This window comes from Agelaius phoeniceus, chromosome 5 (assembly GCF_051311805.1).
Source record: "Agelaius phoeniceus isolate bAgePho1 chromosome 5, bAgePho1.hap1, whole genome shotgun sequence".
Lineage (NCBI taxonomy): Eukaryota > Metazoa > Chordata > Aves > Passeriformes > Icteridae > Agelaius > Agelaius phoeniceus.
Window position 1 is genome coordinate 59053772 of NC_135269.1, and position 25704 is coordinate 59079475.

At 48.9% G+C, this 25704-nt stretch overlaps 1 protein-coding gene across 1 annotated transcript in view; it reads left to right on the forward strand.

The window, feature by feature from the left end:
• The first annotated feature begins 2235 nt into the window (after positions 1 to 2235).
• LAMB1 (laminin subunit beta 1) overlaps positions 2236 to 25704 on the forward strand; it is a 43007-nt gene continuing 19538 nt past the window's right edge. The window contains exons 1-22 of the mRNA XM_054631031.2: positions 2236 to 2416; positions 2579 to 2748; positions 5981 to 6116; positions 8033 to 8106; positions 9943 to 10131; positions 10238 to 10301; positions 11763 to 11965; positions 13226 to 13346; positions 13506 to 13694; positions 14006 to 14185; positions 14604 to 14716; positions 15559 to 15638; positions 18144 to 18279; positions 20353 to 20511; positions 21240 to 21367; positions 21817 to 21940; positions 22475 to 22679; positions 22839 to 22982; positions 23079 to 23310; positions 23822 to 23985; positions 24431 to 24655; positions 25454 to 25671. Of these exons, the coding sequence (XP_054487006.2) occupies positions 2380 to 2416; positions 2579 to 2748; positions 5981 to 6116; positions 8033 to 8106; positions 9943 to 10131; positions 10238 to 10301; positions 11763 to 11965; positions 13226 to 13346; positions 13506 to 13694; positions 14006 to 14185; positions 14604 to 14716; positions 15559 to 15638; positions 18144 to 18279; positions 20353 to 20511; positions 21240 to 21367; positions 21817 to 21940; positions 22475 to 22679; positions 22839 to 22982; positions 23079 to 23310; positions 23822 to 23985; positions 24431 to 24655; positions 25454 to 25671 (3291 nt within the window). The 5' untranslated portion in view covers positions 2236 to 2379. The remainder of the gene's footprint in view (positions 2417 to 2578; positions 2749 to 5980; positions 6117 to 8032; positions 8107 to 9942; positions 10132 to 10237; positions 10302 to 11762; positions 11966 to 13225; positions 13347 to 13505; positions 13695 to 14005; positions 14186 to 14603; positions 14717 to 15558; positions 15639 to 18143; positions 18280 to 20352; positions 20512 to 21239; positions 21368 to 21816; positions 21941 to 22474; positions 22680 to 22838; positions 22983 to 23078; positions 23311 to 23821; positions 23986 to 24430; positions 24656 to 25453; positions 25672 to 25704) is intronic.

The following is a 25704-nucleotide window of genomic DNA, read 5'->3' on the forward strand; positions in this document are numbered from 1 at the left end:
AAAATGCTGTCTCTAGATAAAAAAATACCTATTTGTAGCTCCCCCTGGACCTCTTCCTTGTGGGCAGAAATGGCTTCAGAAAACTGTTTCTTGAAAAAGGATTGAAATAAGTTTCCTGCTGTAGAGCATTTTTACTTCAAAGGCATTAATCAAAATGCAAACACACCCAAACTGACATAGAATCAAAGATATATTTAATCAAAATCATATCATCAGCTCTACCAGGCATTCAACCACTGCAGTGTTTTAAGAAAATGGGTGATCAAGTGGGTCCCACTGGGCTCAAATTCAGAAATTTTGTTTTTTGAGACTTCCAACCATGCACAAACACAGACACTCCAGGGAGGTAAAGGTGGTTCACCAACCACAAGGATAGGGCACTAAACCGAACTTTTATCATTTGAAGAATCAAATTAAAATACTCCCACTCACTATTTGTCATGAGCACTGCAGAGAGGGAGGGACACGAGTCCCCTGTTCCTAATTACTCACACACTGAGTGTGGTGGTTTCTGTTATGTCTGAAAGAATACCCCAGTTATGGGTGATGGTGGTCACCCCAGGCTGTGGCTGGAGCTCCAGCTCAAGCCCTGGTGTTGCACGCCAGGGTCACCCCCAGGCTGGAACAAAGCACGTTTTCATGCTCTCTGTGCCAAGGCACAAAGGAGCCTATAGGGGAGGACAGGACTTCCACAAGGCTATGAAACAGGAAAAAAAACCAAAAGGAGAAAATGTCAATCAAAGTTGGAAAAGTAGGGGACAGAAAAAGTCCAGGGGCAATGAAAGAGTTGCACAAAGTAAAACATTTTCTGTTAGTGGGGGAACAAAAATGTTTGCTGTACTGAAGCTTAAAAAATATAACAGGGTTATGAAACTGAATTTGTTTTCTGAATTTAGAAGACCACATTGCAGAAGAAGTTTAGGATATTACAATTCCTGCCCTGTCAGTTTAGAATGATTTAATTTTATGGATTTCTTTAATGAAACAGCTCCACAAGTTGTTTAATCCAGAGTCTTGGGTTATGTTTCAAACCTGGTGTTTAACCTTTAGGGCAAGTCACTCGGTATCTCTCTGTTTCTGCTTATCCATCTGTAAAATGAGAATGAACATATTTACCTACCTCGGCAGGGTTTGCTGGGCCAGACAGACCATGGTGTGTTTTCATTCTGGCACTGCAAATAGTGAGGGCAAAGTGTTCTTGGGGGGCACTGGTACCTGGTAAAGATTTACACAAGTACACGTGTTACACATGTGCAAGCAAAACCTGGGTATACAAACCCAGGCATTTGTCCCAGCCACATCCATCCTTCATACACACTCCTAGGTGTTTATTTAACCCTAAACATTTTCCCTGGGTGCTGAGGGGACCCTGCCACCAGCCAATGAAGCCCCCATGCTCCCCAGCAGACCCCAAGGCACTGATGTGGGAGGCTGGGGTGCAGGGGCAGCTCCATCACCGCCACTCATTCCTTGCAGCTGCCCCAGCGCCCCTGGGAAGGCAACGGTGCCATGTGCTCCCAGGGAATGTGACACAGCCTGGCAGTGGCTGCTCCAGGCTTGCTGGGCCTCTCTGCCTGTGCCAGAGCCAGACCTGGCCATGTATGGCAGCCACCATCCCCAGGAATGGCACTCCTGAGCCACGTGTGCTGGCACCACAGCACCAGGCAGAGCGGGGCTACTGAGCCTTGAGTGGGACAGTTGTCAAACTCCTGGTGCTTTGCTGGGCTTTGGGTCCATCCATCCATCCATCCATCCATCCATCCATCCATCCATCCATCCATCCATCCATCCATCCTTTCCTCGCAGGGCCCCGGCTTCATCCACGCTAGCGGCAGAAGGGAGGATTAGGTCAATAACCCCATTCCTTCATTGTTTCTGCACCGACAAGGGCAGGGAGGAGGGGTACCCAATTGGTGATTGCCCCCACCTATCCGCCACCCCCTTCCAATTGTCGAACCCTGCCCAGAGCCCGCTCCCGACGCTGGAAAGAGCCCAGCCTGCGGGCCGGGGGGCTGGAGCTCCCGGTGTCCCGCTCGGGGCTCCTTGGCTACAGCGGGACAGGACCTCCCCTTGCCTCCCACCCCGACTGAGCCGCCCTTCCTCGACGGCGGCGCTCCGTGCCCCGGCTGAGGGCCGGGCTGCCCCAGGGCGGGAGGGGCTCGGCCCGGCCCCGCGGATGCGGAGGGGCGGAGGAGGAGGAGGAGGAGGAGGAGGAGGGCCGGGGGGCGCCCGGCGGCGCGGGGCCGCGGTCGGGAACGGCGGCGCCTGCGTGGAGCGGCCGGAGCAGCGGCTTTCGGCGGCGCGTGGAGGGGCAGCCGCGTCCCGTCCCGTCCCGTCGTGTCCTGTCCCGTCCCGTCCCGTCCCGTCCTGCCGCCCGCCATGGGCCGCCTCCCGCTGTACCTCTGCTGCTGCCTCGGTAACTCCCGCTCCGCTCCGGCCGCCGTCGGGGCACGGCGGGCTGGGCGCGCCTCTGTAGCGCCCGCCGGGGCGGCTCGGGGCGCCCAGCCCGGCCGCGCTCCCGCTTCCCTCTCTCACCCTGTGTCCCCCTCTCTCTCTCCCTCCCTCCGCGGCCGCGCAGCGCTGTGGCCCGCGGCGGCACAGGAGCCCGAGTACAGCTATGGCTGCGCCGAGGGCAGCTGCTACCCCGCCACCGGCGACCTGCTCATCGGCCGCGCCGCCCGCCTCTCCGCCTCCTCCACCTGCGGCCTCCGCCAGCCCGAGCCCTACTGCATCGTCAGCCACCTCCAGGTGAGCGCCGGCCGCGGGCGGGCAGCGCTCCCGGGCACCGCGCTCGGTGCCGGCGCTGGGGCGGGCATCGCCTCCTGCGCGGGCGCTGCACGGGCTGCGCGGGGTGCGGGGACTGAGCGGGGTGCGGGGGCTGAGCGGGGACTGCGCGGGGTGCGGGGACTGAGCGGGGTGCGGGGACTGAGCGGGGTGCGGGGACTGAGCGGGGTGCGGGGACTGAGCGGGGTGCGGAGGCTGCGCGGGGTGCGGGGACTGAGCGGGGTGCGGGAACTGAGCGGGGTGCGGGGACTGAGCGGGGTGCGGAGGCTGCGCGGGGTGCGGGGACTGAGCGGGGTGCGGGAACTGAGCGGGGTGCGGGAGCTGCGCGGGGTGCGGGAGCTGCGCGGGGTGCGGGAGCTGCGCGGGGTGCGGGAGCTGCGCCGGGTGCACACCCGCGGGCAGCGCCCGGGCCGGCGGGACGGGACGAGCACGGCCCGCGGGTAGGAGGCGCGGGCAGCGCCGTGCCCCGTGCGGGACCCCGCACCCTGGGCGCAGGGAATCCCCCGCGGCTTTCGGCTCCGAGCTCCCTTTCCTGATCGAGGCCAATAAAGAAGAATGTGCCGCACTAAGTTCAGTTAATGCTTTATTTCCCGGCTCGCTCGGAGCCGTCTAGACAGCTTCCTAAAGAAGAGTGGGCTGTAGGGCCCGGCAATGTTTTGTCCACAGTCCCCGCAATGTAATTACATGTATATGGTCTTGGAGTGGAAGGATGCAAATAAGGTTGTCTCTGCACATCTGGTGAGCTGCTGCTTTTTAAAGCCAGAAGCAGCTCATCAAACTCAAAATCTCTGAGAGAGAAGGGATGGTGGAGAAAAATAAACTATCAGTTATACGTGGAACTCTGTTGAACTGAAAGTAAAGGGATAATCTCCGGACGAATTACTGTGGAGACAATAGGGCCGGATTCTGGCACTTGGAAGGAAAACCACAGGAAGCAGGAGAGGCAGTAGCACTTGACTCATTTGTACCCTGAAGTTACCAAGTCTCCCTTAATTCTTTCCCCACCTTCAGTTTTACCGTGTAAGTTCTGTCTAATGGCTCTACTTTATTTGACGAGGGATTTAGCTTCTCTGAACATTTTCAGTATACGTTGGGATTGACTTTAACAACATAAGCATCTCTGGTAGAACGAAATAACAAAGGTGCTTTGTTACATTTTCTTGTCTCAAAAAATGTTGAAGTGCCGTTGTAAAAAGCATCACTTCAGAAGTTCTCATGTGCCCTTATTCCTGATCTCCCTGCCCCGGTTCAGCATTTGGGATGTCCCTGGTTATTCTGAACCATAGTGTGTGGTATTGAAGAAATCATGGAAGTTGTCAGTATCCTCTTAGTAACATGGGGCGTGGCCGCACTGAGTGCTTGGCAGAATTAGGATCTGCTAGGTCTTCTAGGATTTACTTTTGGTCAGAGGAGAAGCAAGTTGTGGCATGAAGTGTGGGGGAAGATAAGCCTGGAGCAGACAGTAGGGAACGTCTTCCTGGGACCCCTGCTCTTGCCATTCTTTCTGCTGGAGGAGTGTTCGAGGGCTTGTGGGAGGTGAAGCCCTGAGCTTGGGAGGAGCCACAGAAGCCAGGACTGGTGAAATGGCAAGCCTGTGTGGTGCAGACCTGCCAGCTGTCACATTCTTGGCTGATAAAGAAGAGCATTTGTCTCCATAAACGTGCTGGAGGAATGGTGCCTGTGTAGCTTTGGGCAGGGATGAGTTGTTGCTGTGTTGGGGCTCCTTCACTGCCATCCAACGAGCTCCTCTCCTCATCTGCCCTCTCCCGTTGGTCTGGGCAGGATCCCTCCCTTTTGGTTTAGTTTGCACCCTACTTTGCAGTCAGAAAACGGTGGTTTTAGGCAGAAGGACAATGCAAAAATAGCACTGTTTGTAGTAACAGCCATTGTGGGAACTCAGCACATCACTCCGGATGTCCAGAGTTACCGAGAGAACCCTTGGGGGGGCTCGGAAATCCTGGAATGTTGCCAGGAGCGTCTGGTGGCTTGACTTCGATCCCTCTAGGGATGTGCCACCTGTTTGAGGACATGAGAGTCACTTGGGAGTGAATGGTGCAGGAATGATGTATTTACAGGGTGAAATACAGATTTTAGGGTTTTGGTACAGGGGGGTTATGGAGACAAGATGGAGGGATCAGGGCATGTCTCATCCTTCTTCTTTCTTCTTCTTGTCTTCCATTTTCTGTGGTGATGTTGGCACTTGGGGATTGGTCCATGGTGAAGGTGCACTTGCTAATATGGGTGAAAGGTGTTGGGAAATAAAGGTAAATATCATGTACGTAGTTTTTAGTATAAAAAGACACGACCGCCCTGTGGGTGGTCAGAGTGCCCTTGGCTGCCTTGCAGATCAGACCTCTACTGGGCAGAAAGAAAATTCTGTAGATGAGAAATAATAAACAATCTGAAGACTGAAAAACTGAAGAGTCCAGACTCATCCTTTGAAGCACGGGCTGCCCCTGCACCATCCATGGCGTGTCTGGGCAGAGACAGACAGCCGACCGGACAAGCCATGATGGAGTTTTGTCCCCTGGTGAAGAAGCTTCTGGCTTATCCAAGCAGCACATCCCAGACTTGTTCTGAGCTGGTTTTGCTTGGGCAGACTTTGTAATGTGTGCAAATGGACCTTATGTACACAGTTTGGGGTTGCAATACCAGCTGAAGATGCAAGGTTTGGGTAGGAGTTGGACAAGCTGAATTCAGAGAAAAGGGCTAAATCACTGAGGGCCCCTTGATGTGCACTGAGCCTCACGGGAGGTATCCCTAATTCAGGCAGCTTGCATCTCCAAGCCAGCTTCCAAAAGCCAGAGTTAATTTCTCACGAGTTGTTAAGATGCAGTTTTGCACGTGTGCATTTTTTACAGAAGCAATTCAGCAATTTTCTGTAGATGTTGCCATTGGTTTTGAATTCCACTGGAGAATACGTGCACTGGAAGACATTTCCTGAAACTGCAATTTTCATTGAGGGCATGCTTCCCATAAAAATGAAGTTATGGAATTCCTGGCATATTTTCCATTTGGCAATTTACATTAATTCATAGAGGTAAAAACACTTCGCATTTCAACAAAAAAAAATCTTTTATGACTCCTGCAGGCAAAACGAGTGGAATGTGATATGGATGGAAAATACTCTTATCTGCAGGAAGCAACTATTGCCCCATGGATAAAATCAGTAATGCTGATTATCATGTTGTTTCAGGAGGACAAAAAATGTTTCATATGTGATTCGGAGGATCCCTTCCACGATACTCTCAATCCCGACAGCCATCGGATTGAAAATGTGGTCACCACGTTCGATCCAAATCGCCTGAAGCTCTGGTGGCAGTCGGAGAATGGTATGTGGTTTGTCTGGGGCAATTTCCGGGGCTGGGAGCTGTTTTCCCTCCTTTTGTTTAAGGGTACCTGTGGGTTTGCTCTTATCTCTGGCCTGGTGATGACTGCCCTGTGAAGGATCATGCTGTGTGAGGAGCCATGAGTAAAGCTGGCTGCTTTTGTGTGCCCTGGAGCGGTCCTTAATCTGCAACAAAACCCCTCGAGTCCTCCAGGAGTGTTGGAAACAGCCGTCCAAGCACTCTGCAAGAGTCCTTTCCTAAAGAGATGAATTTCCCACACTGGCCTCAGATTCTCCCTCATATTTGGGCAGCAAGAGCTGAGCAGCTTTCCAAGAGTAAATATCCCAGGGCTTCCCCACGCCCGGGCTGGAGGCTGTGGAAGGAGGGGGTTTGGGTGCAGAGCTGGCTCTTGCCCTGCCTGCAGTCCTCCAATTTCCTTTTCCTACCTCAGGACAGTAAAGCCAGGGATATCTCTTACCCTACAAGCTGCCTTCTCCCTCCTGAGCTCCCTGAATTTCTGTACCATTTGCCAAGCAATAAAATGAACTGTGGAAACAAGCCAACTCGTTAAAAACAAAAATTTCTTATTAGTTTGGTGGGGTTTTTGGTTTTTTTCTTTTAATCCTTCTTCCGCCTGTTTTACTTTTCTGGTTATGCTTTTGGAATGCTTTCATACACAAAACAAGGCAGCAAGGGTTTCTCAAACAGCAGTCCTACCCTGAAACCTTAAAGCCAGCTGGACAGGGTGGGATTTCTGCAAATTCATTGGCAGCAGCTGCCTTATTGTATATGAGAAAAAAAAAGTAATATTTGTAACAGTTTTGCTGCCTGTTAAAGAAAGGTTTTCACTAAATCCTTTTTAACCATTTAGATCAACTGCTTGCAGCCAGCGGTTCTCTTCCAGCATTCCAGATAATTCATGTTTTTTGCAACAGACTTGGCAGCATTCACACAAAAAAGTTTCTTAGCTCATAAGGTCATGAAAATGTCCTTCAACAATAAAAAACAAATGATTCTTTCTGTCCAATTCATGTTTTCAGGCATTCAGCATAAGGGACCATTGCTGCATGCTTCACAGAAGGTTACAGCTGGTCAAAAATTTAAGTGCCTTATTGTTTTATTATTTTCATTTCTTACCCTTTCTCCTCTCTGTAAATCTTGATTTTATATTTTATTTCCAACTACAGTATAATTAGTATCCAGCTGCTTCGAGAGCTCTTTTCACAAGGCAAAATAATATTTCTGGCTGTTTTTCTTCCTTTCTGTGTAGAGTCCTTAACCACAGGTAGTCATACAGCAGTTTGGAAAACATTTTTCCTCTCACCATTTTCTTAACCTTTGGGACTGCAAAGCAGGGCTGTGATAGTTGCTTTAGGAGTGTCTCAAAACTAGGTTCTAAAGGAGCTGTTCTTGTGGACAGGAGAGTCCAGAGTGAGTGAAAAATGGTGGGGAATGGCCCCAACCAGGCATCAGTGAGACTGGGGGTGTTAGGGCTGCAGAAGCTTGTGCTGCTGCTGCTGCCAGAGAGGCTGGGGTGGGGGAGAACAGCCTGCAGCCACCACACACATCTGGGCTCAGCATCCCCAGCTGGACTGGGGCTTTGGTGCCAGGACCCAGCTTGTGGTGGTCCCAGCCATGCCTCTGTCTCAAGTAGCACTGCGGGCTCACGCTCTGGGTGTAGCGCATTCGGTGCTGATCACGCGCAGGAATCCCACGTGTTACTCTCCAGCAGGTTCTTGGTGTCTCCCCCTCTACCTCAGGCACACACTAAACCATCATATTCCTTTTCCACTACAGAACCAAGTGCTAAAGAAAATAGTCTCATGCCAACAGAGTGAAGAGCTTTGGCAAAAGCTCTTCATGTAGAGACTGGCAGGTGTCCTTGTTAGCTGAACACCTTCTTTTCTCTGCCCCTGCAGGTTTGGAAAACGTGACTATCCAGCTGGACCTGGAGGCTGAGTTTCATTTCACTCATCTCATTATGACCTTCAAGGTAAGGAAGCCACAGTCTTACCCTGAACCCTAAAACATGAGGAAATGAGAGGTCTCATAGTCCTTCACATCTATTTGATATTTTGGATTTGGGCTTTGTCTGAGCTGTTTGGCCTGAATTTTTCAGAGCTGCCAACCATTAACCAGTGCTGAAGTCATGCAGAAAGGCTGGGTTCTGATTTGTGTTTGAGCTCCAGTGAGGCTGCAGAAGGAGTCTTGCTGAAGCTGGGTTTTGTGTTGGTGTGTCTTTGGTGGTTATGTTCTAGAAGTTGTTAGCTAAGTCATATAGTAGCAAGGGTTTTTTTCCTGAAAAAAGTTGGCCATGGTGTCAGTTTTCATTTGGCAAATAGAAAGGTCTTCAGGAAGAAGGAACATCTGTACACAAAGTGTCTTTGTTTTTTTACAAACAGATGTCTTGGAATGGTAGCTTATGTCCCGTACATCCTAAATGTTCTTCCCATGTGGACAAATTAATCTCTTCATTTTTATGCATTAGCTTTCTAGGACAGCTGGTTCCTCTTTCCTGTGGCATCAACAAGGGTTTCTCCCTGTGACTTAAGGTGGTGGAAGGTGGTCATTTCTACTGCAGCCAGCAGTGAGGGACCCCCAAAAAACCCCTGTCACTGCAGCCATTGTACCCCAGTGCTGGAGCTTGTTCTGCTGTCAGGAGGAAGACTGCAGTGGAAAGATAGTTTTAATGATGCCTTGTGGCCTTTGTGTGGTAGACAGTTGAGCTGCCTTATTTCTGGGTTGCTAAATTTTTTTGTTGGGTGAGATACTAGTTTCTAAGTTGGGTGATATTTTCAGCCAGGAAGCAGAGACAAAATTTCTTTCCAGCTGTGACTGAAATGCTTTTGTGCTTGGCTCTGGGAGGTCCCCACTGAATACATAAAACTAAGGAAGAGATTGTTGGCATTTCTTGGTAGGTACAAGCTAGGGTTAAATAAATATCTGGTTTTTGAAAGGCAGCACAAAAATGAAAACATGATTTTATTTAGGTAGGAGGGATTAAAAATCTTATCAAAAGTTTATTAGTTTGTTGTTCTAGAGTTGGATACATGTAGGTAAGAAGGACACTGGTTTGGTGAAGTGAATGCATCCTGCCAGGGTCTGGGCAAGGCCAGCTGGAGAAAGGTCACTGGGGATGGGGGGAATCAAATGCACCGTGAGTGGATGAAGCTGAACCTCTCCATCTCCATAAGGGATGTTTTCTTAAGGCAGCACAGAGGACAGCTGGCACTGGACATCAGAGATGCTGCATTTTGCCTCATGTGGTCAGGCAAAGAGGAAATGCTGGGGCTTCTCTGAGCTTCAGAGGTACCTGCTCAGCAGTAACTTCTGGGTGTCAGAGCTGGATGGGAAGCAGTGGCCTCCTGCTCCCTACAGTAGGAGAGGAGGCCCATTAGGTCCTTTGTAAAAGATCAAGTGAAGAGGTACAGCTAGGAAGAAGGCTCTGCTGCTTTCCACAAGCTGTGGGGAAAAAAATTTTTGTCTCTGTAGAGCCCTACTTCCACCCCCACTTTTCAGAAAGGGTTTGGAATAAAAAAAACTTACAAGTTTTCTTGTTTAAATGTGTTTAAGCACTTGGCCACTGGGTGCCATCTTTTGAAGATGGGTAGTAGTCTATGGTTTGAGGAGTGTTATTTCCTGTATCTGCCTCTGGGAAGAAAGTGGAATATCACCAGAAAAGTATTTCCGATATTTCCACATATGGGAAATAGTTGGTGCAGGGAGAGAGATTAAAATCCAGACATGTGGATTGCTCACACTACTAGGATTTAATGTAAATGCAAATAATAATTAACCAAATGAAATCTCTTGTTTTTCTTACCGTTAGACATTCCGTCCTGCTGCAATGTTGATTGAAAGATCATCTGACTTTGGACAGACTTGGCACGTTTACAGGTATTTTGCATATGACTGTGAGAGCTCCTTTCCTGGGATTTCAACTGGACCCATGAAGAAAGTGGATGATATAATCTGTGATTCCCGATACTCTGACATTGAACCTTCAACAGAGGGAGAGGTCAGAGACAGTTTTTCTAATATGTTTGTTGTTAGACTTTTTCCTTGCAAATTCAGATTCTGTTGTTTTTGAAGCTGAATCTTTCATTGTTTGATTTTTCCTCCAGGTAATATATCGTGTTCTAGATCCTGCTTTTCGAATTGAAGATCCATACAGTCCAAGGATTCAGAGTATGTATGCAGTTGCCTTTCAGGCTGATTTGAGAGCATTTCAGCACTTACTTGTTTAGGAAAACCAGTAATCCACTAAGTCATGCATTATCCCCAAGAGCAATTCTGAAGTCATATGCATATCTCTGTGTATGGCTCCTTTTCCTGACTCAGGCAGTGATGTGTGGGGAAATAAAGACCAGTGTTGTGAATGCAAGAGATTGCTCTTGCACACTTCTTTTTCTTAATTGATCAGGGATTTATTTTCATTAAAGACCCCCTTTCCCCAAAATACATGCAGTTGCCAAGAGAAACCTTGGAATGTGATCCTATAATTGTAGAGTATTCAGAAAGCAAATGAAGAGAGCTACAAAGGTGCTTATTTCATTATGCATTTCTAGCTAAAATCAATGAGGTCATGTTTTATTTTTCAAAACAAAGTCATGACTTTGGAACAGTTGGCCATGGTAGCACTGCATGGCTGGACCACTCAGATGTGCTCATAAAACCACAACTTGCTGTAGTGTTCATGCATGGTCATGGCAATGCATGAGAGATCTGTTGCTCAGTGTGGCTTTAAGAGAAAGCTTGTGGGATGTTTGGCCTGAGGGAAATGCAGTGCTGGCCTTATCCTGACCTCTGAATTTAATATGCATTCTCATGAGGGTTCATGTCCTTCAGTGTAAAGCTACCTGGAGCAAAAGGAAATATGTGAAGTAGAGGAGTGTCTGCTCGTTGCTATGAGTTTAATGTTGGTTTTTTTTTTTACTCAGCATTTTAAAGGAGAAACTGCTTTCATGGGCTTGAAGTGCTTTGTCAAGCCTAGTTCAAGGCTATAAGAAATTACATAGGATTCACAATATCAAAGGAGACATGTGGATGGTATTAATTACTGCAATATTGTATTCCCGTGGATTATCCCTCAAGAAATTCTTTGTATTTGGTCATTGATGGGGTGTTATTTCTTTCCACAAAATGTAACTAATTACATTTCCTAGGAAAGTTGGGTGTGTACAAAAGAAGAATTATTTGCCTTTGTTTCCAGTTTAAACTTTTTCCAAAAGTCTCCTAACTCTAATGGCTCTTGGTCCTTTTGGCAGCAGTTTCTTGATATCAAGTCCTTACCATCTTATATTTTAAAACCCCAAAGAACCAGTGTATTTTAGGCAATGCTTTTCTCCTTGCCTTTAATGTTTGTGTATGTGCCTGTGCATGTTTATAATAAAATAGACTATTTTAAATTATGTTTAAACTGACATACAGTTATCAACCTGTAGTAAAATAATGTAATTTCTTTTTTTTTTTTTTTTTAATTTGGGGAGTGTGAAGTGATATGTAGGTGCTGAAATCAAATCTGATCTAATCTGCCCATAGGAAGCATGCTTAGGAAGTCACTCCTGGCTTCCTCCCATTCAAAATATTATCTGTAAATAATTCCAAAACGAGCTTGCTGGTTAGGTATTTTGTGTGTGTCCCCTGCAGACCTATTGAAGATCACAAACCTGAGAGTCAAATTTGTCAAGCTGCACACTCTGGGAGACAACCTCTTGGACTCCAGGATGGAGATCCGAGAGAAGTACTACTATGCCATCTACGACATGGTGGTCCGCGGGAACTGCTTCTGCTACGGGCACGCCAGCGAGTGCGCGCCCGTGGAGGGCTTGGACGAGGAGGTGGAAGGAATGGTAAATATTCACACTCTTCTTGTCTCTGCCTCTTTTAAGTGATTTGAACACAAATGTAAAGATGACACTCTGTCCCTCACCTCTGCATGCTTGGTTTTCAAACAGCAAAGCTGTTATGATTATTCCTCTGTGGCAAACACATCTGTCATTATTGGTATTAACCAAACACATATCTCAGATTAGGTGATAATTGTTTTAACATTCCTTTTCTGATTGTGTTACAGAGCTGATGAAACTGAAAGGTAGGAATGAAGAAAGGGAGTGTAACCTTATTAGGTCAGAGACTGATGTGTGGGTTGACTTGGTTACCTTAAAATTGAAGTGGAATAGAGGCATCAAAGGCTGAAACACTTGTGAATCAAACATAACCTGTGTTTGTATTAGTCATTACCAGCTGAGAAGTCGAGTTTGTAGCCCTAATAAACACAGGCCCTGAAGGAAAACCCTGATTGCCTCCATGATATGCTGCTGCACAAGTGCCACATCCCTTCTGGGGTCTGCTTTTCCCCATGCTTTTTGCATGACAAGCCAAAATAGCACCCTGTTAATGGGTGAGTTATTAACTGGTTGGAGATGTGGGATGGGGTTGTGGGTTGTCCAGGGCTGCAGGATGCCGTCGAGCCAGGCATGCTCCACTGCCCTGTGTTTGGATGAGTGTCTCCACTCAGGCTTTGCCTTCAGCATTGTGGCTACAGTGCTGGTAGTGCCAGTGGTCTGTGGCAGCAGCTGTCACACAACCACTCTTGGTCTGCTTGGTGCTTGTTCTGTTCACAAGGCAAAGGCAAAGCCTGGGGCTGATGGATAAATGCCATCCAAACTGGCTGTTATCTTTGCTCTGAGAACCAAGGCAGGCTGGAAAGAGGGCACTGGGCTAGTGACCTGCTCATGTAAATAGATGCATGTTAATAGCTAATTAACAGCTAATAAACAGCTAACTTTTGGTTCCAAGAGGCTTCTGTGATTATTGGGGCGGAACTGTGCTCTCCTTGTTTATTTCTGAAAGCATTTATTCTGGCACTAGTTCCAGTAAGGAAAGAAGGACAAATTTGTATGAGGACACTTGGGCAGGTGAAGGACATACCTTTGGCCCTTTATGCCTTTTCTAAATGCAGTTACATGGATTAAAGTCTCCAAAAGTATATGTCCATTATGTGCTAGCTTTATTTTGCATTAATTGTAGAATTTTTTTTTTTAATTTTTCATTTATAACCAACTCTTTTTTCATTCTTTTTTTCCCCTCCTTTTTTTTTTGAATTACAGGTTCATGGTCACTGCATGTGCAGACATAATACCAAAGGATTAAACTGTGAGCAGTGTATGGATTTCTACCATGACTTACCCTGGCGCCCTGCTGAAGGTCGCAATAGTAACGCATGCAAAAGTGAGTTGGAGTAAAATGCAGAGCTGGGTGCAGTGAGCGTTACAGGCTGTTTGTTATTTGTGTGTAAAATCCTTCATGTTCTTTGATTGACTGGTGTGTCTTTTCTGCAGAGCTGCACTTCCTGCAGAACTCTTACTCTGCTTTCTGTCTTTGTCACAGAGTGCAACTGCAATGGCCACTCCAGCCAGTGCCACTTTGACATGGCAGTGTACATGACAACAGGGAACACCAGTGGGGGAGTGTGTGATGACTGCCAGCACAACACCGTGGGCCGCAACTGCGAGCAGTGCAAGCCCTTCTACTTCCAGCACCCCGAGAGAGACCTGCGGGACCCCGACGTCTGCGAGCGTAAGTGCAGCCCCACTCCGCAGGGTGGGAATGGTCTTGGGATCCCTGAGGAAATCCCAGGTGGGCCTTGGGATCCCTGAGGAAGCCTCCAAGTGGCTGTCTTGGAGGTCTTGAGGGAGCCTGGCTGGGTTTTGTTTTCTCTTTGAGAATCTGGGAATTTACCTGGTCCTTGTGTGTCCAGCCCACGTCATGTCTAATACTTGCAAGAGCGACAGTCTTTCTACACAGCAGCTGAATTTCAGTAATTCAGTGTGAGACTTGGCCTTTCATTTTGTAGCAGTAATAACACATGTGTGGTGCTTCCTTCTTAGCTTGTAACTGTGACCCAGCTGGCTCCCAGAATGGTGGGATCTGTGACCGCTACACTGATTTCTCCACCGGCCTCATTGCCGGACAGTGCCGTTGTAAATTATTTGTTGAGGGGGAGCGTTGTGACCTCTGCAAAGAAGGTTTCTATGGCCTGAGTGCTGATGACCCAGCGGGCTGTCAGTGTGAGTAAAAACATATGCTCCTTTATGTGTGATCAAAAGCTCTTTGAGGGTCTGTTAGTGCCAGGAGAAGTTGGTTTGTGGGATGGATTTTTTTTTCTCCTTTTTTTCATGTTTTGCCTAAAGGAAAAACATTACTCTAGATTTGGTGTAGCTTGGAGTCCACCAGCCCTTAAAATGCAGTTTGCCATTTGATCCTTCTGGTGTATTCAGTGGAAATAGCATAATCCTCCTTATTTCTTTTCAATTATGAGTCTTTAGGCCAGGGAGGTTTTACTGGGATGGGTGGTGGGCAAAGAATGAAATTAATTTCTGTAATGGGGAATTCAGGGGAAAATTTAATGTATATATTGAAGTTGAGCACTGTCTAAAATACAACTCCAGTCCTGCTTTTGACCTGCCTATTTGTATTTCCATGTAGCTTGTGCCTGTAATCCTCTGGGTACCCACCCCGGGGGCAATCCTTGTGATCCGGAGACAGGAAACTGCTATTGTAAGCGTCTGGTGACAGGAAAGCAGTGCAATCAATGTCTGGCAAGTAGTTCACTCTAAAATCAATCAGGAGACACTGGTGTGAGGGGGCTGGAGTGTGGGAAGCATGGAGCAAGGTGCTGGCCTCTGTCTCTGACTGCCTACTAGCCCATGCCTGGCATTTAGGGTGTAGAGGGCACCTTGAGATGTCAGGAGCCGTGAAGTGTGCTGTGTTTTGGGGAGCTGGGATGCATGTCAAGGCAGACCGGAGCATCCAGTCTAATTCCTGGGACTATAAGAAGTGAGACATTAGGATACCTGTGGTAGCTCTGAAAATGTGGGATCTAGGGCAGTTCTGCTGAAGTCCTTGACAGGGTGAAAGACAAAATGGTCAGGGAAAGAGTGTTACCAAAAAAATTGCTTTCTAAACAGGCCATTATTTTAGGCAGGGATTATTTCACACACATACATTTCCATGTAGTGTTTATGCATGCTGGAGTGTTATAGAAACATGCTGTCAGATAACTGGATGTGTTTGTACAAACACTGAGAAACTCTTACCTAGCAGTGAACTGCATGGAAAAACCAAACAAGTCTGTCTGTCTGTCTGTCTATCCAGCAAGCAAGTTGCAGAGTAGCAGCCCTGCAAGGGCAGTGCCCTACACAAATATCCACTGCCCCATGTGTGGCTCTCTTGCCCTTGAAATGGTCAGCAAGGTGGGAGAAGAGCAGGTAGGGAAGGGCTGTTGGTGCTTGTGGGGGTAGACCCACAACCAGGGGAGCAGGATCCATGGGTGGTGGGGCAGTCTGGGACAGCTTGGGCTGAGTGTTTAAAAATGTTCCTTTGGGTTAGATGGAGCTAATTCAGCCCCAGGTGACAGTGCTGGTGATGTTTGCTCCTGCAGCCCGAGCACTGGGGCCTGAGCAATGACATGGACGGATGCCGGCCGTGCGACTGCGACCCGGGCGGAGCGCTGAACAACAAGTGAGTCTCTGCCCAGTCACTCTCCTGTGATCACCCACTTCACCCAGCTTCATGTTTTTGTAACCACAGCATCCAGGGCTCAATGGGCTCTGGGACAGGATGTTTGATAGCCATCTTTCTGCTTCAGGAGGTGGTAGATCTTGATTGCAGCAAGGGTGGCAGGGGCATCCATGTCTTTTCTGTGCTGAGCAATCTCTGTGGATGCCACTGATGCAAGTGAACATGTAAAACTGTTTTTTGGTGTAGCTCTGCCTTTGTCAACCAGGGTAAGAACCAGGTGTGGATTAAGCTCTGCCTTGGCTGTAACCCAGGGTTATGGACCCATGGTCCATGTCAAAGCTTTGCTCTTACAGGGTGAAAGCAGGACTCAGGCATGACATAGACATGGACAGTGACATGGACATGCTGGTCTTGCTTTGCTCCCAAATCACCCTTTGGCCAATCTATCTGCCCACTGGTGCTAAGGGAAGCACACTAGCTGCACAGCACTGCTCCATTGCCCCAGTGGTGCTGCATGGAGTAGGATGTGGACCTGAATGTGCCCACTGGGGAGATGGACATTTTTTAGAGAAAATTGTAAGTTTTGAATATGCATCCATCAGTATCAGCATGGAAAGTCATGGCTTAGTTGCCCTGTCAGTGGGGTGCTGGGTAGCCAGACTGCTCCTCTGACCAGAGCAGTTCTCTGTGTGCTAGGTGTGTACCCAACTCCTGGCTTGTTAACAGCAGCATGTTCTTTTGCCTTTTTTTTTCCCCCTCTCCCCTTCCTTCCACAAACCCTTTGAAATGTCATGCTTTTGTCTAAAGCCATGGAAGTTTCCCAAGGGGGTCAGAGAGCTGTTTCCCACTGAAGCCCATGGGACCACCCTGGGGGAGTGTGGGATCATCTTGGTGTGTCTCCCATAGGTCATCACAGCCTCCAGACACCCATCTGCATCAGGGATTGCCGTGGGAATGCCCCATGGGCCGTGTCTCCTGTCTGCTCCCGAGTGAATCATTAGCCCTTGGCAGACAGCAGTGTGGATCTTAGGGATTATTTACTCCCCCGTGCTCGCTGCCTGCGCACAGATGGGTTACACCACACAGCTCAGAGCAGCTCCCCCAGCACAGCTGCTTCCAGGGCTTTGGGGTAACAGCCCAGCCTGTTTCCCATGCACTGAGCCTGGAGATTGCAAAACCATGTGGGGAGGGGAGGTGCAGCATCCTGGCAGGGGCAGGCAGCAGCTGTGCTCGCGTCCAGCCGCAGGAGCACCGCAGAGCCCAGCTCTGGCTCCTGGCTTTGCTCTCTCACTCTCATTGGGAAGGGGGAGCTGTGCTCCCCTCCTCCTGTACTCCTCTCCTCACCTGCTGAATTGCTGCTTTCTGGCTCCCTGTCAGGGTGTGGGATGCTGTGCCTCACCCAAAATTCATCCCTGTGGTGTAACCCAGGTGGTGGACTTATTGCCTCCCCAAAGGGGAAGCTTCCCAGCTCCTCTTCTGGGACAGCTATGGCACTTTTGGCATCTCAAAGTGAACATTTAAGAGAATCTCTGCAACTTCAAAAAAACAGTTTAAGTTAAAAATTACTCTTTGTCTGGAGGCTTGAGGAGTCTGGAGATTGTTCATGGAAACCAGAGGCATTTACCTTTAGAAAACGTTTTTAAATCCCACTCAAATTTAAAGAAAGAGGCGTATTTTGGTGGACCAAAAAACCTTCCTTTTAAGAAGTGCGATTGTGTGTGTGCAAAATTACGATGTTCTCAAGGGTTCTTTATGATACAGGACAGACTCTCTAGGGACAATAAAACAGCCAAAGGCAGTTTGGGGATAGAGCTGTATAGAGTAAAGAAAATGTCTCATTGTGAAAGAAGGGGAAATGTATGTGTCACTCTGGACAGACCTTCAGTCAGGGGATGGCCCTGACTGCCCCATGTCACTGGTTGTGTCTGTCCTACTCTAGAGCAGCCAGGGATGGTTTTCCTCCCTGTGTAGATGCTGATGGTGACCTGTCTGGATGCTTTGCAGCAAGTGAGAGCAGCTCAGCATCCTGGGGCGTGCATGTTCCTGCTCTGCCTGAGACCATACAAACAGATGCACTGCCTCTGTGGCTTGCAAGCTTGGAGCCCAAGCCTGCCCTCGGCTTCAGGGCAGATGTGCCTGTTGGCTGTGTCTGGTAGCAAGTAAAGCTCCCAGAACTCCTGTGTCCCAGGGAATCACTGCATCCATAGCATAAAATTCTCTTGCCATCCAAACAGAGGAAACTATTTGCAAACTGCCTACTGGAAATGTTCGTGGTCTGTGCTTGCTTCCAGCCTGAGCCTGGATGTTGTTTTGGAGAGTGATAGTTGGGTTGAGCCAGGTCTACTTGCGACTGTGCTGCCATGTTAGTAGTGCAGAGCCCAAGAGCCTCTCCTGTGTGCTGTGTTCAGAAGTGCTTCTCCTCCTGTGTCATTTAAAATGCCATAGCTCCATCGCTGTCTCAGCATAGCCAAGATCTGTTGTAAATTCATTGCTCTTCCATTCTAGCTGCTCAAGTGAATCTGGCCAATGCGAATGCCGGCCCCACATGTTTGGACGTCAGTGCAACCAGGTGGAGCCTGGCTATTACTTCATTTCACTGGATCATTACATCTACGAGGCAGAGGAAGCCAACTTGGGCCCTGTGAGTAGCAGTTTCAGTGGGCTGGAGTGTCTGGAGGGCTGTGGAAAAGTTGTTTCACCACTTGCCTCTTGGAAGTGTCTTTTATATTCTGCTTATTTTGCAATTAAAATGTGGAAAACACAAAACTGAAATGCATCAGAAAACTACTAACCTGTAGCTTTTCAATCTTATTATCAATAAATAATGGAGTAATTGAGGGGGGAGGAATTGTAATTTTTCTTTTTAAACCTTTTTATTGATCATGACTGTACAGTTAGTTTTCTGTCACCATCCCTCTCTGTACCCCATCACATCCACTTCTCCTCTTATCTCAAGAGAGGTGGCACATAGACACTGGCTCTTCTCTTTGGTGCCACTTCAGTGTGAGTGAACAAAGCACACATTTAAGCACATTGCCACAGTTTTTATAGTTTCTGTACATCAGTTACATATATTATTAATGACTAAAACCATATTGGTTGTCCAGAAAACTATTTTTGTAAGTGAGGTTGCCTCTAGCTTGTTCTGCCTGCTGGCATGGTACAATAGGGTCTCTGGCTCTTTCTGTTGCCCATCACACAGCCTTGCTTTCAATTCATTAACAGCAGCTAGGCAATTATACCCATCACTTTTGCCTCCAGCAAGGAGACAGGGAGATGGAAATAATGGTTTCTCTAAACCAACAGATCTTTGCCTGCCTACAATCAGGGCATTTGGTGCCCTAATTTATTTCTTTTGAGCAAAATGCAGCCACTCTGCAGTTTCAGCCAAGGCAGAGGAGTTTTTCCTCTCATATAACTGCAGAAAGGGAAGGCAGCACAGAGCAGAAATTGTGCCACAGCAGAGGGCACATGAGCTGGTGCAGGGTTTTTGGTGCATTTGTGTCTGCCCAGCTGGAGAGGTGGTACCTGAGGCCCTTCCAAGGCTCAGGGATGGAGAAGCCCAACACCAAAATCCAGCCTGCCAAACAGCAAGGGGAATGTGCTGCTGGTTTGCCTTTTGAAACCTTGAGAACAAACAATTTTTAAAAACACCAATATTGAAAAGCTTCTCACAGATCTGATGATAGAATAAAACTCTGAATTCCCAGATAGGGGCCAACACAAGACAAAATGCAGTGGCACGGAGTTGCAGGGATTGGCAGGCAGGGCCAAGCCCCTGTGCTCCTACAGCTGCATGCCCTTGCTCACATCCTGCCTGCCATCCTTTCTGGGGAGCTCTGATCTTTGTGCAAAGCCAAAGGCTGATAACTTACAGCCAGGCTCTGTTCAAAGAGTGTGAGAATACATGAGGGGACATCCTGAAGTGACACGTATATATGTAGGCGTTTCCTTGCATTTTATCCCTTTCTACTGAAGCAGCTTCCTTAGGAATGCACAGGATGTTGTTCTATGGAGAGAACTATTTGTGGATACAGATACATTTGAAACAGGAAATTTGAGCACCATGTTTCTATTTTCTATTAGCTTTTTCCTCTTCTTTGCTTTATATAAAAAACAGATAAAAAACCTGACACCTCAGACTGAAAACGGTGACCATGTGTTGATTTGGCTAGGAAATATCTATCAGTGATGAGGATTTCTGTTCTTTAGTGACACCCTGCTCATTAAAGCCATGATCTGCTTTTCCAGTGCTATTTTGAGCAGTGGTTTGGTTTGAAACAGCCTGGTGTAGTCAGGGTGCAATTGGCATTCAGGTTTGGGTAGTTAATGGAACAGTGATGTGCCACTGCCATAAATCCTACTGCTACAAGTGCAATGTGGAAATCTGTATGGTGAATGAGATGTCATAGCTGGTGAATTAGTTACTCATAGCAAGTTTTAAAATTTAATTCTGCACCATAGCAGAGAAATAAATGAAGAGTTGTGCAGTTTTGCTTTGCTTTATCTCTCTTGCATTTGTAATGTTGTTAAGTGAAAGTGCAGTAGTGTGCACGTGTATGGATTTAAAAGAGAATTTGTGTTGTCTGGGATGCCAGCAGTGGATGCTGCAGTCCAGAAGTCATCCATCAGCAGAACCCCTCACTTCATGTCCTCCTATGGGACTTGCAGATTTAATGGATCAGTACTGAAATATCTGTTCCCTGTTTTGTAGGGAGTGAACATAATAGAGCGCCAGTACACGCCAGACCGCACGCCGTCATGGACGGGCATAGGATTTGTGAGAGTCCCTGAGGGGGGACACCTGGAATTCCACATTGACAACATCCCCTACTCCATGGAGTATGATGTTGTGATCCGCTACGAGCCGCAGGTGGGTCTGTGAGTATGGGCACTGCTGCCTCCCAGCAGGTGCTGGCTGTCCTGGTGCACAACTGACATGAGCTGGCACTTTAAGGTGTCATCAGGGCTCAAAGAAAGGACAGGTGCTCAGTTAAATGTTTGAGATGTGTCAAAATCCAAAATGATGTTGACTATTTCTAGTACTATTTGCTTTAGAGTTTGTTTCTCTATTGCATTGTTTCAGCACCTGTTTAATGAGCAAATTAAAAAGTGACAAGTCCTATCAGGGCAGATTAGACTATAAATTTGTTATTGGCCAGATCAGATGGGCATTGTGCACCTTAGGAAGCAAATTGCCCATCTTGGATGTTGAATGCCTGCAGCCAAGGGTTTGCAAGCAGTTGCCTTTGATAATTCGTAGAGTGAAATGAAAGAGAAAAATCCCTCCATCTCCTTGCCTGTTGGCAGCAACTAACTGCAGGGAATACTCACATACAGGACCCAGAGGTGAGGGGAGAGGAGTCACCAAAGCCCCTGGTGATGCCATGATGCAGATGGGGCTGCTGGCCACCTGCTCCTTGCTCTCAGCCCACACCTGCAGCTGGTAGATGCCCCATTGATGCTGCAGCTGTAGCCCCATCCTCCCTGAAGCACCATGACCACCCTGTCTGTGCTCACGCTTTTCCTGGCCTGAGCTCTGGATGCTTCCAGGAGTTTATGATTCTTACTTGATACTGATGAGCCTTTTTTTTTTCCCAGTTGCCTGATCAGTGGGAAAAAGCTGTGATCAGTGTCACACGCCCAGGAAAGATTCCCACAGGCAGTCGGTGTGGCAACACAGTTCCTGATGACGATAATCAAGTGGTCTCACTGTCACCTGGATCCAGGTTGGTATAACTGGATGGGAAAAAGGAGAGAAAAAATAAAGCATTTAAAAATTGAAGTACAATAATGCCACATTTTCAGTTTTCTGTAACCTCTGTGAAAATAGGTGAAAATTAATTTCCAGTGGGTTATAAAAACCACATTTAGTAGTGTGTCTGTAGACTCAAAGCTTTTAAGTTTATTCTCATATTCTGATATGGTTTGTTCACTGAGTGGAGGGGGAGGGGGAGGTGTTTGCACAGCCTGTGAGTGAACACTGGTTTGACTCTTTACCTTGCTGATAACCTTTTCCGGTTCTGACTTCCACAAGCCTGCAAACTGCCTCTCTCACGTCGCAGCTTTTGTTCTGCCAGGTCTTGGCTGCTTTCTGTTATCTAGATTGCTCTATAGGGGCACCTGAAATGCTTTATGGTGCCTTTGAAGTAAGGACTGTTTCCTGTTCCTCCTTCAGATACGTTGTTCTCCCGCGGCCCGTGTGCTTCGAGAAGGGGCTGAACTACACCATCCGCCTGGAGCTGCCCCAGTACTCCTCGGTGGACACAGAGACTGAGAACCCCTACACACTCATTGACTCTGTGAGCAGAATTTATTTCAGGGATGCTCTTAAAAGCCTGGAAGTTTGCATTTCCCCTGGCATATGTCTGTGTAAATTCAAAGTAGTATTTTGCAGCGTTGTTCCTTACAGCTGAAGTCAGATTTCAACTGAACAATGTAATGCAGTATAGGTTTCTTCAGAAGTTCCTCCAAGTACGTGAGCTATTTTTCTGCTAAAATGCCTTTTAGGTATTTTGCAGGACTGCAGCTAGTCCACAGACCTCTAGTTTTTTTGGGGAGGCTCATGTGTGTCATGTAGGTCATGAAAATCAATGACAGTGTTAATCTTCTTCTTTAGAATGGATAGAATTTGGTAGATTGGGTAAGAATTTGTCAGATACCAGAAGTATTCCACCAAAATAGAGAAATACTGTCATTTACCTTACAAATTCCATCTGGCTGTTTGCTTTTCAGCAAAAAGAAGGCTAGAAACTGGGATAATACTGAATTTTCACAATTTTTGTGGAGGCTATTTATAAGTAGTGACACTTTGTCATTCTAAAATTGTTTTGTAGCTTGTTCTCATGCCATACTGCAAATCACTGGACATATTCACAGTGGGAGGCTCGGGCGAAGACGTGGTCACGAACAGCGCTTGGGAAACTTTCCAAAGATACCGGTGTTTGGAAAACAGCAGGAGTGTTGTGAAAACTCCCATGACAGATGTCTGCAAGAACATAATATTCAGCATTTCTGCACTACTGCATGAGACTGCCTTATGTATGTAACCACCTACTTGTAGGGCAGACTGTGCCTGGGGGCTGGATGGTGTCTGCAGGCAAAGCAGTTTCCATGGGGAAGGCATGTGCGTGGGATGAGGCAGGGGATTCATGTCCTGTGCCACAGTGCTCACTTTCTGCAATGTTTTTCTCTGCTCAGCATGCCAGTGTGACCCTCAGGGCTCCCTGAGTTCGGTGTGTGACCCCAATGGAGGACAGTGCCAGTGTCGTCCCAACGTTGTTGGAAGACAGTGCGACAGATGTGCCCCTGGCACCTTCGGGTTTGGGCCGAGCGGATGCCGACGTATGTTAAACCCTTGGCTCTGGGCTGGGCTGTGGTTGGGGCCCTGAGGTTATGGCTTGTCTTGGAAACTCAGCCTCTCTCCTGCTCTCCTTGCAGCATGCGAGTGCCACGCCCGAGGCTCTTACAACGCCTTCTGCGACGTGGAGACGGGCCAGTGCCACTGCTTCCCCGGGGTGTACGGGCGGCAGTGCGACCGCTGCCTGCCCAGCTTCTGGGGCTTCCCCAGCTGCCAGCCCTGCCACTGCAATGGCCACGCTGACGACTGTAACCCCTACACCGGGGAGTGCCTCAGCTGCCGGGACCACACAGCCGGGCACAACTGTGAGAGGTACGGCACCTGTGCCCTTGCCCTGCCCCTCTCCTTCCCCACAGCAGTGTGGCCACAGCAGCTCTGCTGTGCCTCTCTGGTGCTGGTGCTCATGCAGGTGTTGAGCCACAGCAAAAGTCCCTGGGTCCGGGGAGTCAGAGAAGCACTTGTGGTCCTGGAGATTGATGGGAGTGGGGATCCCCTCTTCCCTGCCCACAGCCTTGTGTCTGCATAAGTGACCAAGAGCATGCTGCAGGACCCCAGGCCTTTAGCAAGCCGTTGCAAGCCTTCTGAGAGGTGTTGCAGTGGCAGGGCTGATGTCCAGCCTTCGGTGTGCAGCTCCTATGCTGGTGTAAACCAGGCAAATTTGTGTCTGTGGACACAGCTGCTAGGAGTGTGAGTGGTTAGGGAGAGCCATAAGGATGTTTCTGCCCTTTGCTTCTTCACAGTGGTATAAAATCTGAGCTTATGTACAGCAAGGCTGCAGTGTGTTTGCCTGCAGTCCCTGCATGCTGTGTACTCTGTTGTGCAGGTGCCAGGCTGGCTACTATGGAGACCCCATCCTGGGATCAGGTGACCACTGCCGGCCATGCCCTTGCCCTGATGGCCCTGAGAGTGGACGCCAGTTTGCCAGTGGCTGTTACCAGGATCCAGTCACACTGCAAGTCGTGTGTGTCTGTAGTGTGGGATACATAGGTATTTGGTGGGGCTATGGAGGGGTGGCTGGTTGGGTTGAACCTTTCAGGGAGAGGATGTGTTCATGTGGGTTAGATGTGACCAGCACCAGTGGGTTGTTGCAGGAGGTTGCTTCACCTGGAAGGTGCCAGGGCAGAGTGGTTTCTGTGGCTGGTGCCAGCATGACCATGAACCTCATCTGCAGCAGTGAGGGATGACTGGTGCTGAGCAAAGGGTTGACAGGACAGCACTGGAACCGAGGGGATGAGCAGCATGCCTTGGTGCCCTGGGTGGTACCATCCCTGCTCTGCACCAAATTACCCTGGTCTCACCAAGTGCTGTCTCTGTTTCTTTAACGTGATCCAGTTAATGCCCCCCCAGTAATGGTCTTTATTGCCTTGCTGATGACGGGGCTGTGCCAGGGAGCCGTGATGGCCGTTCCCAGTGTGCCTGTTTGTTCAAACAGGCAGTCGCTGTGATGAATGTGCGTCTGGCTTCTTTGGGAGCCCTGATGAGGTCGGTGGCGCCTGCCAGCCGTGCCAGTGCAACAACAACATCGACACCACTGACCCAGAGGCCTGCGACAAGAGGAGCGGAGCGTGCGTGAAGTGCCTCTATCACACCGAGGGGGAAAACTGCCACCTCTGCAGAGAGGGCTACTATGGGAGCGCCCTGCAGCAGGACTGCAGAAGTGAGTGCGAGACACAGCTGCAGCCCCAGCACCAGCCTTGTCAGGGGCAGCAGTGGACAGCTAAATGCTTTTTACCTGGGAGCATTTGGGGTGGAGGAAAAACCTTATTACTTCCAGCTGGAGTTGCCTGCAGCTGCCCTGCAGCTGGGTGGGGCTCCTGGCTCTCTGTGTTTGAGAGGGAGTTCAGAGACAGCATTTACATTTGCTGAAAGGTGGGAGGATTTTGCAGGAGGGGGGCTTCTTACCCTCTTGATACTGGTCTCTGTTTATATCTTCTCCAGAGATAAGGTGGTGGGGGGAGGGTTTGGCTTTTGTTTACACCAGCTCCCAGCAGGTGTGGTTGGGCAGTGAGAATGAGGACTGGGACAGGAAGCTGTAATGGGTGGTGGGGAGGCAGACCCCACTCTCCTGTGGCATCAGGCACAGCCTAGCAGGACAGGTGAGTCACTGAGCAGGTGAGCTCACTTTTGGCCAGTTGACCACTTCAAGCAGATCTGCCACCGTAGCTGACTGAGGAGAGCTGAGCAGACCTGGGCTTTGGTTCTACAGAAGGAGGAATGGAGGAGAGCAGGGAGGATTGGGCTGGTTGAATGAGGAGGGCTGGGGCATAAGGAGGGCTCTTGAGCAGTGCTGGATGTCATTTAGTGTTGGGTCAGCCAGGCCTGGCCACTGGCATTGGGACATGCCAGCATCTGCCCACACTTCTGTGGACTCAGAGAATAAACTAGATGTGAAATCAGGGCAGTCTGGTAGCAGGGGGCAGGCTGACATGGAGGTGCCGTGCTCTTTCCCTCACAGAGTGCGTCTGCAACTACCTGGGCACAGTGCGGGAGGACTGCGAGGGCTCGGAGAGCTGCCGCTGCGCGGCGGCCACGGGACAGTGCCGGTGCCTCCCGAACGTGGTGGGGCAGACGTGTGACCGCTGTGCCCCCCACACGTGGCGCCTGGCCAGCGGCACCGGCTGCGAGCGCTGCGACTGCGACCCCGCACGCTCCCTCGGGCCGGCCTGCAACGAGGTGAGGTGGCGCGGCCTGTGCCCGAGGCTCGGC